General features: G+C 38.5%; 1 protein-coding gene across 3 annotated transcripts; it reads right to left on the bottom strand.

Annotated features, from left to right (window-relative positions):
• Positions 1 to 13,609, bottom strand: FGFR1OP2 (FGFR1 oncogene partner 2). 3 transcript variants are annotated; one of them, XM_040545166.1, is made up of 7 exons: positions 13,432 to 13,609; positions 10,269 to 10,405; positions 9,003 to 9,120; positions 7,818 to 7,960; positions 5,535 to 5,609; positions 4,184 to 4,297; positions 1 to 2,555 (listed from the first exon to the last, which is right to left on the bottom strand). In XM_040545166.1, the coding sequence occupies exons 1-7, from the start codon at positions 13,433 to 13,435 to the stop codon at positions 2,418 to 2,420; spliced, it is 729 nt and encodes a 242-aa protein (XP_040401100.1). In that variant the 5' UTR covers positions 13,436 to 13,609; the 3' UTR covers positions 1 to 2,417. The 3 variants fall into 3 exon arrangements, with proteins under 3 accessions (XP_040401100.1, XP_040401101.1, XP_040401102.1); XM_040545167.1 differs by lacking the exon at positions 13,432 to 13,609 and adding an exon at positions 11,427 to 13,352; XM_040545168.1 differs by lacking the exon at positions 5,535 to 5,609 and having other exon boundaries at positions 13,432 to 13,608.
• Between the last annotated feature and the right edge of the window lie 97 nt (positions 13,610 to 13,706).

The following is a 13,706-nucleotide window of genomic DNA, read 5'->3' on the forward strand; positions in this document are numbered from 1 at the left end:
TTGTATTTACTTTATTGATAAAATAAGTTTACTGTACAGTACACAATTCTAGCCATAAATTCTTTTCAAGCTATCAGCATTACAAAAATAACAGGTTTGCAATGAAAAATAGTCACTCCACACCATGTGAAGGCTCTTTAAAATCCTAAAGTGATCAGGTCAGGGGAATGGAAGAGGAGACATATCAAACGTGAAAACTAGGAGTAGATAAATTAAGTCACATTTCTTAAATTACAAAAATAAACACTAATCAAGCATTATTTCATAATAGAGCAACCTTAAAGAACTGCCACAGACTAAGAACCCTTCTCTGCTATATACTCCGGAGATTGTATTTGAAAGACAAGCCAGAAGGTCAGCCATGAAACTGCATTCTGTGTAAAATGGATGTAAGTGCCCTTGATACAAGTCAATGGCTGAAAAGACATGTATGGAAAAAAATAACTGAAACCAAACCTTCTTCCAAGTTTGCAACAACAAAACACACCCCATTGAAACACGTTGCTTCTACTAAGTCACCAGCTTGCAAGCTACAGCAGAAATGCAAAATCTAAATCATATAAACATTGGCAAAATTTTATAGATAACAGCTGACAAGTGTATTTTGAGCTTGAGATAAAATGTTCTGAAAAACCCCCACCTCCCCCAGGATGTTTAGCAAGTTTGGAAGGAGCTAAAACTTTTCTTCATGCACATGAATGTTCCCCATATATTCTTAAACTTAGAAACAAGCTAAGATGCTCAGGAAGGAGGAGTTTCTCCAGTTACAAGAAATGCTGTACAATGTTAGAGAGCTTGATCTATCTGTCTGTTCTGAGCTCTTCTTATAACTGTACTTCCTGGCATATGTATTAGCTAATTGAAAACTGGCATTTATTCTCTGCTTGATGCTTTTTCCCACCACTCCACTTGTTTCTCTTAAGCACTATGGGAAGGTATTTGACAATACCAGAAGAAAAATATTAGGCTCCCTATAAATTAGCTCACTGGGAACTGAAAGTTCAGTCTTAGACCTTTTGGTGCATTTATCTTGAGACAAGTTGTATTTAAAACTGACACATTTGAAAGTGCTTAATTTCTTCTGCATTGTTGCAACTAAAAATGGAATTTGATTAAATAAGGAGTTCAACTCGTTTTGCTAGGTGAGTTATTAAACAGACGAAATACTTAACTGTGGTTGCTGTTTGTAGCTCTTCAATTTCTGTGGTTGAAAGCTTTCACTATGCTTCGAGTCTGTGTTCCAAGTAAAGAATACATTAGCATGCTGGACAAAGTCATGATACGCATCAATATTAGAAGTGTTCTTGGTGCTTCAAACAAGAATCCAACATAAGCTGTGCCTTGATCTAGAAGTGCCAGTTCATTTCTACTTCTAACGATATTTTAGGATTAGAAGTGAGAAGTCTATTTGTCAATGTGTAATATATTGAAAGTTCCCAGTGATAACAGATCTTGAGTATTTAGTCCTTAGGAAAAAAAGAGGGGTGGGAACAGTAATCATTGATTGCAGACTGCCAAGTCTGCCATAGAGCTTCTTCCTTCTTCCCCCAACTATCTTTGTTTTGCTATGGCTTGGGTGCTTTCAGATTGCCATTTCCCAGTTTGGACAGGCAATCCAAGAAGTAGATGGGACTACTGTGGGACTTGTCTAGCAGATGGGACTTCTCTCTCTACATATAGAGAACTGAGCTTGGTTTTCTCTCTCATAAAGTAAATAGCTAAGCCAGAATTATACTGCTTGTGTTCCAGAAAGCAAAAAAGTAAGAAGTTCTTTTCATATTTTGAAAATAGAATTAAGTATGCATATCTTAAATCTTTTTTAATTTAAGAAAAAAATTCTGAACAAAGGCAAAAGCATTGCTTATGTTTAAACAACTGGCCTTATACTTGAATGGGATACCCTGTGGCTAAATAACAGAAATGTTTAAGTTTTATGATGCCTATTCACCCTTTCCATTAAACAGGCTTGTTGCAAAATTCCAAATTTCAGAAAATTTAAAAGGAAAAATGTGATATGGTTTGTGCACAAAGCATACTCAGTTATGCTGTGATGAGACTTTAAATTTAGTCTTTATTGTATAGTAGGTGCATTGAAGTTTTGTATGAGCAGTAATTTATATAAATTATGTGAAATCATGTCTTTTATTTGCAAAATAACTTCATATAAAAATAATTCCTAATTTGGTAAGTGCATTAATCCATTTCCTACTGAAGTTAGATCTATGGCAATTAATCTGTCATTAAGGTTTTTATAGAATACCCATTTGAATGTATTTCACATGGTAAAAAAGCCACTAAACTGAAGTTCAAGATGCATTAGCTTGCTGGTGCCCTATTCAGTAACAAGTGCTTGACAAGTGACCCCTGATATTCCATTTGTAAAGTGTGCAATTAAAGCTTGTTGACTTCCATAGTCTTTAGCTCTTCCTCAGGCTCAAATCACTGCTTGTTACTAATCCTGAAAGAGATGTACTCTCTGATGCATCTTCTTTCTTGAGGTTCAGGAATGATTCTCTAGTTATCTGAAGAATTTCTCTCAAGCCTTTGTTTTCTTGCTATAACCAGAGGAAAAAAAGACATTATAGAACTCCAAAAAGAAGGAAGTCAGGATAACTACATTAATAATCTCCCTTTTCCTCTGGTCCAAACGTGTATAAGGATTAAAATATCAACTTGTAGGTAGTGTCATGTTACCTTCTAAAACTAAGAACAGTAGGTCTCTGACTCTTATGTATGCTCTCTTGAATGGGCATTAAATGTCAAATTAAAGCTCAAACCACACAATGTAAGAAAAGGGTAATTAAATGCAAATGTTGCATTTCCAAAAAAAAAAAGCCTACTTTCCATGAACTGTTCCATAATAAAGTCTTATTAGCACTTAGTCAAAATACAATAGCACTGACCCTGCAATGATGATAAACCCTGAACTCTTCCAAAAGCATGAGATTTTAGCATGAGGTTTTATATATTATATAAAACAAATTAAAAATAAGATCTTAAAAATCATGGGTGTGTGCATATCTACTTGCAGCCTAGTTTCTTATTAGGATGAAGTTGTATTTCACTCAGTTGTATTTACACTCTTTCTTAAAGATTAAGTCAGTATGTAAAAGTCAGTATATAAATCACTCTTTCCAGTGATGGAATGGTACTTAGTGCACCCAACAAGGGTAGTGCAACAAAATAGCAGTGTGACTGAGTGATACAGTAACTCAAAATAAGTGATAATGTTTACTCCCTTGCTCTAAGGGATGAGTTTCAGTTATACTCAGAACAATAGGACCAAAAATATTTTACAAAAAACAGACTATACTGAAAATTCAGCATACAAAGCAACATCTGTTTCACATGCAAGATTACTATAGAGCTACAAAAAGAAAAGAGCCCTTTACTGAACAGTCTAGACTTTAAAAGTGATTTTTATAATTGGTAGCAACACTGCAAATAATTAAATACTGCACCCAGTTCCCTGCTTATTAATAATGTGTAACTTGGTTCTACACTGTCTTATAAGAAAGCAGTCACGAAAAGCCAAAAGGAGGAAATGATATGATTTTCTAATCTTCCTGAGTATTAATCGGATGACCAGAGCAAGAGAAACAAATCCCAAAAGTTACTGATTTAGACAGGTAATTTTAATGGAGCTACCAGAAGAATACAGAAAGGTATTTGCTTAGAAGTTTTGGAAAGATGGCACCATAGTGAAGGCTAGCCTAATGTTAGGTATGGCTCCCCCAAAGCTTTGATACATGTATTGAACAAATTCTTATGTCTAACCTAATTATCTGAATCAGTCAAGTATTTGTATAAAACTTTTTTCTGGCCTCTAATATTGGCAGCAAGTATATGAGAGACTATACTCAAGCCCCAAAATACTGAAAGACTGTCCAAGACTTGTGTACAGATAGAATTGTTCTACCTGTGTACAGATAGAACTGTAGGGTCAGAACGAAATGTGTGATTTAGAGATCTGGAATACATATTAAAGCTTGTGTGAACATACAAGGTAGCAGTAGTCTGCTCCCCCAACTCTCAAAATAAGCAACAGTTTCCCTGTATCGAGGGCTGTACCCTGAATTCTTTGAGGTGTGACAGTCATCTCTAAGTATTTAATGGGGAGGGGGGGAGGTGGGGGGAAGGAGAAATCATTATTGTGCCACTGCTGTTTTGATTTCATACTTACTTCAAGCTGAATGATACGTTCCTGCTCTTTACAGCCATGCTTTTCATCAATATCAATGGCTTTTCTCATTACTGCTGCCATTTCTGTAATTTGGTCCACATGCACTTGTAGTTCCTAAGCCATATAAAATAATATGACAGCTTTAGTAATCTATTTACTGCATTATTAAAAATAAGCAAAGCATTAAATGTGCTTTTAACTGCTCTGACACTTGATAAAAATGTGAACACGGACCTAGATTTGTGAAAGAAGTTCTAACTGCAGCATGAAGTGCCACTGCTGTCCTGTTCATTTAAATAAATCTGGTCTGACACCCAGTTCCCTCTTAAGAAGAATTTTATAAAAGAAAATATGCTTAAATGACTATACCCTTGGCAGCTTCCATGCCTTCGAGATGGCTATGAGTTAGCCATGCGCTTGCTCTGGTAAGAACCTCTGGTGTTGCAGGAGATGTGTATCATTGTGGATATGCAGAAAGACCAACTTCACCTAACAACAGCAGCATATGTGACATTCCTTCCCCCCTATGTGAAAGCCGATCCCAAGCCTGGTTCAGCCAGTACCAACCTGTGGGTAGGCATTTTTCTCTTAAAAAGAGCAGGCAAAGTAGTCATCCTTATTACTACATCATATATTAGGAAAGTCAGATCTGTCCTTAGCTCTTATCTAAGGTACTTCTGCTCAAATCCAATTTCAGCTGATCTGGGATCTGAATTCCAGAGGTCCATGTCCTTGCTGAACTGTAAGAAATGGGCTTGTATCCTCACTGACATCTTTGTGTCTGTGAATTAACACTGGCAGGGCACTTTCCCATTGTAAAAAAAAAAAAAAAAAAAATGCATCTTACTCAGTCATGAAGTAGAGGAAAAAAGTAAAATAGTTCTGTTTGCTCGTCTTGTTCCACTCCTGATGGATGTTGATGATGATAGGAGCCATTAACACAGGCATAACAGCTGTTGCAAGTAACTTAAATTTTAGATAATCTTCCCTGTTTGCAGAGAATTGATATCTTACCTACTGACTTTGACTTGGGTGATGTTTTATTTTCGCACTGGCCAGCATACCAACAGGAAATGCTTAAAGGGTTCCTACTTATTTCTCCTGTGGATCTAGATAAGAGCCACTCACTACTGTTCAGTTAAGCTAAATATTGTAATGCTGTTTCCAGAAACCTAATTTTCATTCCTTTCCTCGACTTGTTTCTTATTCTAAATCTACTAACAGACCAGCCTTTCCATGTCTGGTCTGACCTTTGGACAAAATTCACAACAGTTACTAACTAGTATCAGGAAAGTAGGACTGAAACTGCTGTGTATACTTAAAAACAGGATGGATTAAAGTTAAATCCCACCTTTAAATTATAAATTTGACTGGAGGTCCATACAGCTAGCAGATGATCAGCTTGCCCTAGAACTGTCAAAAACAACTAAACTATAAAAAAAAAAACAAACCTTTATTGGAATCGTAAACTGTCTGACCAAAGCAAGCATACTTCATTAAAAATGAACATCAGCCCCTTCCATCCTTCTCTGCTGTTCCAGCTGCCAAAGCTGTGGTTTAGCTGTTTATTCAGTGTTCACTTGCAGCATGGGTGTGAGGAGAAGGGGGCGGGGAGGAGGGAAGGAACTTGCTGTAGATCTTTATTTTCTTCTCAATTTCCAGTGAGGGTGAATGTATAGAACATTTTTTCAACAAAAGTTGCTTTTCAATATTTTTTTTTAATAAGTTTGGCTTGAAAGGAAGCTGCAGTCAGTAGTAAAAGAATGAACTGGCAAGGACATATCCTGGAGAAGGATTAGGAAGGAGTTAGTGGCTTTTACATACACTGCTGTCCTCCCTGCTTCCCCTTTGGCTAGCTGATATGGCCTCTCAATCAGTATGAGCTAGAGCCTGTTTCAAGGTCACTAACGGGAGACCAAATGCTAACACAAAACTGTAAAGCTCTCCTCTGAAAGCCAAATGTGTACAAGTTAGATGCTGTAAGAGCAAACAATGCAATGAAGGAGTTTCTTTATGAACATAGCTTCAAACATCTATGAACATTTGTATCTCCTTTTTTATTTGGCATACGTTAGTCTTTCTCTTCAGAGAAAACACACACACAATTCCAGTCCTCGTTTCAGTTGAGCAAATTCAAACAGCGCAGTTAGTGCAGGGTCTTTACTAGTGACACAAACTTTTCTCATGCACATAAGACTGCTAAAAATTATTTTTCTATTTAAAGGAGGTGCTTGTTGATCTGCAGAAATTAGTGAGTTAAATAATATTTTGCAAGTAGGTACTAAAGTTAATAGTTGCCACTTGAGAGAACAGTGTTTACTGGTAACATTGAAATTCATTCCTTAGGTATTATTGATATTTTAGTTAACAGGAGAAGCAGCATTTAAAGACTGCTTTGAGATTGTTCAATCTTACTGAATGAGAAGACTGATTAGAAGCATAAGTAATGAAATTCCAGAAATCCTAAGTGTCAGGAAAGAGTAACAAATCCTCTGTATCAGGCATTGTTGTAGGGTCAGATTTAACCAAAATGTTGAAGCATAAATGTCCTACTTAAATGTGTATATATATTTATTTATATATACACACATATATGTGTTTTTTACTCCCAAGCTTATAATCCATAAAAAAATGTTTCTAAATGAATTTCTAAGTCCATTTCAGGACTGATATTTTACCTTCTTGTCTAAGTACCGAAGTCACTCCTCAGGCTATAAATTATATCTCTCTATATATACCAAGGTAACTTCTTCTGAAAAGGATACCTACTTTTTTTAGGGGCTTATGTTAAAGATACAGTTCTCATCTGGTAAATTCTTTCACAATAATTTAGGTAGTCCTATTGATTTCGGTGGAGCTAACTACATGGACATGCTTCTGTAAAGAGATGAGGAAAAGATCAAAATCCTAAACTGTTCTCACAGCATGCTGACCCTAACTCTGCCTTTCAGACTTAGTTTGTTGAAGTTAAAGATAATCAAACATTTAGAACTATCATTTGTCTATGCAGGTATAGTGCTGATGATTATATTTAAAATGTAAACCTTTGCTAAAAAGCTTCAGTTTAGATATGTTAGTGATCTAGAATCACAAATTTTCCTGACAAAATATATAGAAAGCCTAAACTATATATTAATTTAAAAATAATATAATTAATAATTAAAAAATTAATAAAAGCTCTTTTGAGTCTTGGAGTTTTAATTTGTTAGATATTTAGCAGAAAAAAATGTGAAAATTGAGTCTTAAAAACATACCCACCCCCATTCTCTCCAGAAAGCATAGGTTTACTAATTATTTGTTGGAGTCACAAGCCTAAGTTAAATACAGTCTAAAAATCTCAATATTACTGAGATCTATGGGTATCTGGAACTGTAACAGAGCAGTTGACTTAAAGACCTAAGCAAAACATAAGTACGTTAAGTAGATACACTAATGTAGTGCTACCTGATAAAAGCTTAAATAAATCAGCAGCTGGTAAGGCTGACCTACTAGACTGATCAAGTTTCCTTTTTTGTATTTCCTGGCCTGGCCTGTAAAAGTTAGAACGTGTTAGTACAATGATATAAAAACTGAGGCAACATAACCTTTGAATTGATCCATTACAAAAAAAAAAAAAGCCCAGTAAAGTTATTACCTTGGAATGTTGCTCTTTTAACTTCATTATTATACTTGGATCATCCTTTTTGCTTGCCATAAGCAACCTAAACATCTGTTCTCTGTATTTGCTCATTATGAGTTCCAAAGCAGACTGATGTTCTTCAAGAGATGTGCGTAGTTCTACCAATGGAATTTTAAAATTCAATTAGTTTAACAGAGGAGTGAAACAAAATGCAAAAGTACTTCAGCCTGAGACAACAAACTGGCTGTCCTGTCCTGTCCCATCACCTCTCCTTCCACCATAAAACCTCCATAGTCTCTGCAAACTTCTTCAGTGGTGACTGCCCAGGAAAATTCTTGTTCAGGCAGAAACAGAGTCTCATTGGTTGATTTGACTTCAGTCCCTTTAGCTGACATAAACCACCCTGAAGGTAGCTGAGGAGTTTTATTATAGAGGCTAGAATCAGCGCTGTACACTAGTTGGAAAGAAGTTTACAGATCTGTTTTAATCTGCAGCTTGATAAAATACAAGTTTAAAAAATGCCCATGTTCAAAATATACTAAGTCTGGCTTAGATTAAAAGTACTAAACAGTTCAGAGCTACCTCAGTTAAAATTTTCCAAAGCAGAACTTCCCATGAAGCAAACTCAAAGACAACAAGAAAAACAAAAAAGTGCTTTGAGGCCAATTTTTTTTTTGTGCTTCACAAAAAGACAAATAATTCCTGAGATAAGACAAGGTTCATACAAATTGAGATCATTGACTCGAGATCACTGCACAATATTTTAGAGTGCCCATGGAATTCCAGGAAGAATGGTATGTTCCTAGTGTATGGAATTCCAGAAGGAAGTACTACTGTACTTATACCTTAAGTTTTCCTGACAGCTTCTAATTTTTTTATTTTTTTTAAGCAATGGGAACACGTTTCCATATAGATACTACCATTGTAGAAACTGTATTTATATCTCCTTACTTATACTGAACGTTAGATAAGGACTGAAACGATTGCTTTCCACAATTGTTTTTTTTAATCCTGGTCCCAGTGGTGGGACATCTGGACTCCATATTTGATTATATTATGATCAGTTAAACTGACAAGTTGAACTTAAAAGAAAATATTTCTTCTATTAAAAAAATTTTTGGGAACTTGATCAATGATGAAAGTCTCACTGATTAGACAGGTGCAGGCTCAAACTTGAATAGGATAGCATGTTAGTCTTACCTTTATTCTCCTGTTGCAATTCCCTAATCTGTCTGTTTTCTTGTTGGATACCCATCACTAATGTAGACCGAGGACGATGTCTTGCTACTTCATTGAGCTCCTGAATTTCTTCTTGGTACTAGTTATTAAAAAAAAGTCAGCAAGTCACCAAGAACCAGTTCTAAAATGTCAAAGTCTGTAACCAACAAAATAAATGCTTGTTTTTAATTAATTATATAAAACAGACAAAACCACATCTGGCAGTACTGCCAATGTACTTACCGCCCTTTAGAAACACGTGCTTTAAAACAAATTTGATACCTCGGAGCTGTGTAATGGGCATGATTTAAACTTCAGTTAGTGCAGGTCAAGTTCGCCATCAGGTCATTAGAACTAATACACAGGTGGTAAAGAAAAGCCATGAGGTCCTGACCTCTGCGGCTTCCCAATTCCCTAAAGCATGTGTATGAGTACAAGTCACATGGACCTAAATGAACGAATCCTGACTCTCAGCAAGTGGGTAGATTTAATACTCACTCCTAAGTTATGAAGCCTCTGCATGACTAGTTTTACAGGGATAAAGCATATAGAATCAGATTCTTGCAATGATTTTGAACAGAAGGGACCTTAAAGATCATCTAGTTCCAACCCCAATACGCAGGGTTTTATTATTTTACAGGCTCATTAACATGGATTAAAATTGAAATGACAGGCTGAACTTCCAAGTGGAAAGACAGCAGACACCTTTATGTTTTTCGCAAAGCTCTCTAGTGAAAGTCACACTCAACCTAATGATACCTTGGACGGCTTAACATCAGAATAGAAATAATAACAAATAAGCCCAAAAGGCTGACTTAAAAGAAAAGGAGGCAGTGCAAAGATAAAGTATTCTGAACAGAAGGACCTATGACAGCCCTCTGTATGATTAAACCTACATGTTTGAATCAATAAAACCAGCAGTATTTCACAGAAGAGCAAAACACGAGGCACCACACAATGGTTTGTAGGATACTAACTCCATTTCCCACCAGTGCTCTTCACATAAACACTAGTTTTCAATATCTAAGCTAGAGTAGCAGGCAAAACTTCTTTGCAGGATCAAACTAAATTTATAAACAATCTATTTTTCGATCACAGTCACACCCACAACGGGAATACTTAGTATGGTATTGAAGGAATAACAAATTACAATACTGATTCTGTATTGCACAGTAGCACACAAAAATGTCTTAAGTGATGTGTTTCCGAGTTGTTTTTTAATGGAGTAAACAAAGTTGAAAAACAAACCTGTTTCATTGCTTCAACCCTCTTGTTAAGAGCTGTAGTCTGTTCGATAAGAGCTTCTGCGGCGTTGTCATGTTCCCTTAGCCGTTCCACCAGTGCTTTTGCATCTGCTAAGGCTTTCTCAATTGTGCAACTCATTTCTAAAGGTTAGAAATGGATTATTTTCACACTATTGCCTGTTTTAGAGAGAACCGCTGTGTGAGATATATATATATATATATATTTTTTTTTTTCTAAGTTTGAAGCAGCTGAATACAACCTTTCCCTCTTCCTCAAACAGCCACAACTGACATTTTAGACCTATGTTGTCTTCGAGGAGTAGGAAAAATTCATATACCTTAAAAATACTGTCTGCTTTTCCTGCTTTTTAATTGCTGTTCAGACCATGGATTACAGCTAGGAAATGAAAGTAAATTGTGTGTCATGAGGAGAGTACTTGATATTCTCAAAGTATTTGATATTTGAGAAGTATAGATCCAACACAAAAGAGAATGCCAAAGGACTACAGTAGGCTTGAATACTTTGATGAATTAAGTCAGCAGAGAAAGGGAAGAGCTAAAACTGACAGAGTAGAGAAAATTACTTCGGGAAAATTCCAACACCCAAAGGCTTGTGTTTTCTTCATGTATAAAAATGAACACAAGCATCATTGCATGGAATAAAATTGTAAAATATGTCGTTTTCAACAGGATAGAGCGAGAGAGCAACTTGGCCAAGAGAATGAACCGACGGCATAGTTAAAATACCAGCCTTCTAACTGCAGTAACTGTTAGCAGAAATTATCTAAACTTGCAAAATGCTTACACATGCTAGCATTTTCAAAGCACTGGCCTTTACACTCATTTTCTTGGACTTATTCTTGATAGATTAAGTGTCAAGACTGAGACTCTTCATTCTTCAAGTTTTTGTTTTAATAAATCTTGTGTGTTTTCTACTGAAAAGAAAATCTATTTCAACTCCTTGAACCATTCTTCAGCAATAAGACACCAATGATAGAGGCTTATTAAAGACACGTGCCTTATTAATGTAAGGCTTGATATTTGTTTCAGGAAATTTTCTGTGAGCATCTATTTCTTAGCTGGGACGTTTTTTGAAGGAGAGATTTTTGCAAGCATAAAATGTCAGTGAACCACTGAGATACAGGAAAAAAAAACAACTCACTTCAGATTGATTTTCTGACTTTCTTAGGCACCTTCACAAATCATAGCCTATGATCTTTAGCCAAATTGAAAGAAATCTTCACGTTTTCCCCAAATGACCTTTTCCCACTGTCCAGGTAAGTAGCAGAAAAAAGGATATTTCAAACACAGGAAATTTCACCATTACCCTCAAAGATTTACAAGCGTATCAAGAACATCCCATCTACATGCATTGAGATGTGGGGGGAAACTAATGTCCTCTCTGAAGAGCCTGTGTGCACCCCTGACCTTTCTTCAAAGCCTAACCTCCCCAGATATTTTAATTTGGTAATTTCGTTAATTGTTCCCTCTGCTCTGAGGAGCATATGTAGCAGAAAAGCATTTTGTTTACTTTTGCTGTGCAGAAGGTTCTTTTCAAGACCCTCCCATCACAGACAGGTTGAATCTTGCTTCCTGACAGAGAAGCTTGAGTAAGCAAGCTTCATGTATGCACAGTGCACAACTATTTTAAACTTTTTTCTGCAAATTGTGTGCCAATTCAGCATTTGGCACATACAGATTTCCTATAAACATTCATAATGTGAATTCCTTCCTATTTATCAACTCTCATTTTCATTTTAACTTCCATATTTATGTATTTGAGGTATCAAGTCAAGTCCTTCAGTAGACTAGTATGTTATCACAGGTAGTTAATTTATTCACTGGGGTTTGGCAGTTTGAGCTCTTTTTCATATCATGTAGAAAAGAATAATATTGCATTGTTTTTAAGGATCTGCTTTGCTTGTGCCTCATTTCTCCTTCAATTTTGGTCTCATGTCCTTGCTGGTCTACAAAGTCCTACACACAAAACATGACCTTCCATGATAGCTGACTAAACTGTTACAGACGTTGATTTAATCAGATTCATATTACAAGAGAATTTGAAGAACAGTCTTTAACGCTATTCACAGGCCACAAATTCTCCAGCCATCACAAATAAAGCCTCTCAGGCCTCTCCGTGAGCTGGGAACACATTTTGCATTCAGATTACAATGCAGTTAACACCTCCGATAATTTGCATCGCTACCATTTTTTAAACATGTTATGTGTTCATCCTTCTTTGCACTTTGCCATGAGACAAAAAGAAACTCCCTTCTTGCAAAGCCCCTGCTGTTCCTTCTCTCAGCAGATGAGTCGGGGCAGATGCGTGTGGAACGGGGCCGCACAAATTGGGCAGCAGCTACCTGCCCCCACAGCACTGACGCTGCAGTGGGCCTCAAGCTACATCCTGTTTTCGTGCAGGATGCGTGCCTCAGGAAGGAGGCTCATTATTTGGATCATTGTAATCACAGCCCCAAACATTGGCTAGGGTTCCGCTGGGTGAGAAACCGGCCCTGACCCGTGGCATTTAAAATTCTCTCCTCTTACTCACTGGCTGCTTATTACCAGGCAGAACAGTTGCCTTGTCCTAAAAGATATCTTGATATGTGAGTTAACCTGAACGTTTAGAAATTAAATACCAATGAATCAAAGACATTTGACGCAGGGCAGTTCCTGTGCATCCCTCTGCTCGCGGGCAGGCTGCCTGTGGTGGTGACACTCGGTGCCCCCTGGGCTGCCCCCGGCAGGGCTGTGGGGCTGCAGACAGGTCTGCCGGTGACCAATATGGCCCGGCCTGGCCCGGCCCGGCCAGCAGGCAGCGAGAGGCACGGCCCGGCCGCCAAGACGGGCCCACTCCCCGTCACTTCCTGCCCTTCGCTAATTGCTTTCCTTACCTAATTGGGCAGCGCGCTAACGAACCCAAAACAAAGACTCCTGCCCAGCCCAGCCTCCCCTTGGCTTTGCGTCCAAACCCACCACAGGACGGCCTCCCCGCCCCGCTGGGTTTACAGCAGTCGGGACTATCGCGACGTCAGCCGCCTGTCACGACACGACAGGCACACGAATGCTGACAGAAGCTCTCCCCCTACCCTCACGAACCCCTCCCCATCTGCCTGCCTCCCCCGGCGCCCTGCACGCTGCCTCCCGCCCCGCCCCACCCCGCTCACTCATGGCCAGCGGCTCCGGCAGCGCCTGGGAGCAGGTGGCAAGGCCCCGCTGCCCGTCCCGCTCTCAAATGGCGGCGGGCGGCTGCGGGGCGGCGCCGCGCCGTGACGGGGACGCGGACGCGGACGCGGACGCGGACGGGGCCTGGCCCCCCCCACCTCTCGCGAGAACTCCGCCTGCCGTCTCCTCTCCTCGGCTCGCTACTGGCTGCGGGGCGGGAGCCAGGCCCCTTTCCCGTGCCCCCTCCCGGCCCCCCCGCGCGGCGGGCAGTTGTGAG

This window comes from Cygnus olor, chromosome 1 (assembly GCF_009769625.2).
Source record: "Cygnus olor isolate bCygOlo1 chromosome 1, bCygOlo1.pri.v2, whole genome shotgun sequence".
NCBI lineage: Eukaryota > Metazoa > Chordata > Aves > Anseriformes > Anatidae > Cygnus > Cygnus olor.

What these genes read in the sequence shown, in the direction of transcription:
- FGFR1OP2 (XM_040545166.1), bottom strand. An exon ending in TAAAAGAGCAACATTCCAAG is followed by an intron (nt 5,610 to 7,817) that starts GTAATAACTTTA and finishes TTTATAGTTTAG; the next exon opens with TTGTTTTTGACAGTTCTAGG. An exon ending in AACGTATCATTCAGCTTGAA is followed by an intron (nt 2,556 to 4,183) that starts GTAAGTATGAAA and finishes CTCTGGTTATAG; the next exon opens with CAAGAAAACAAAGGCTTGAG.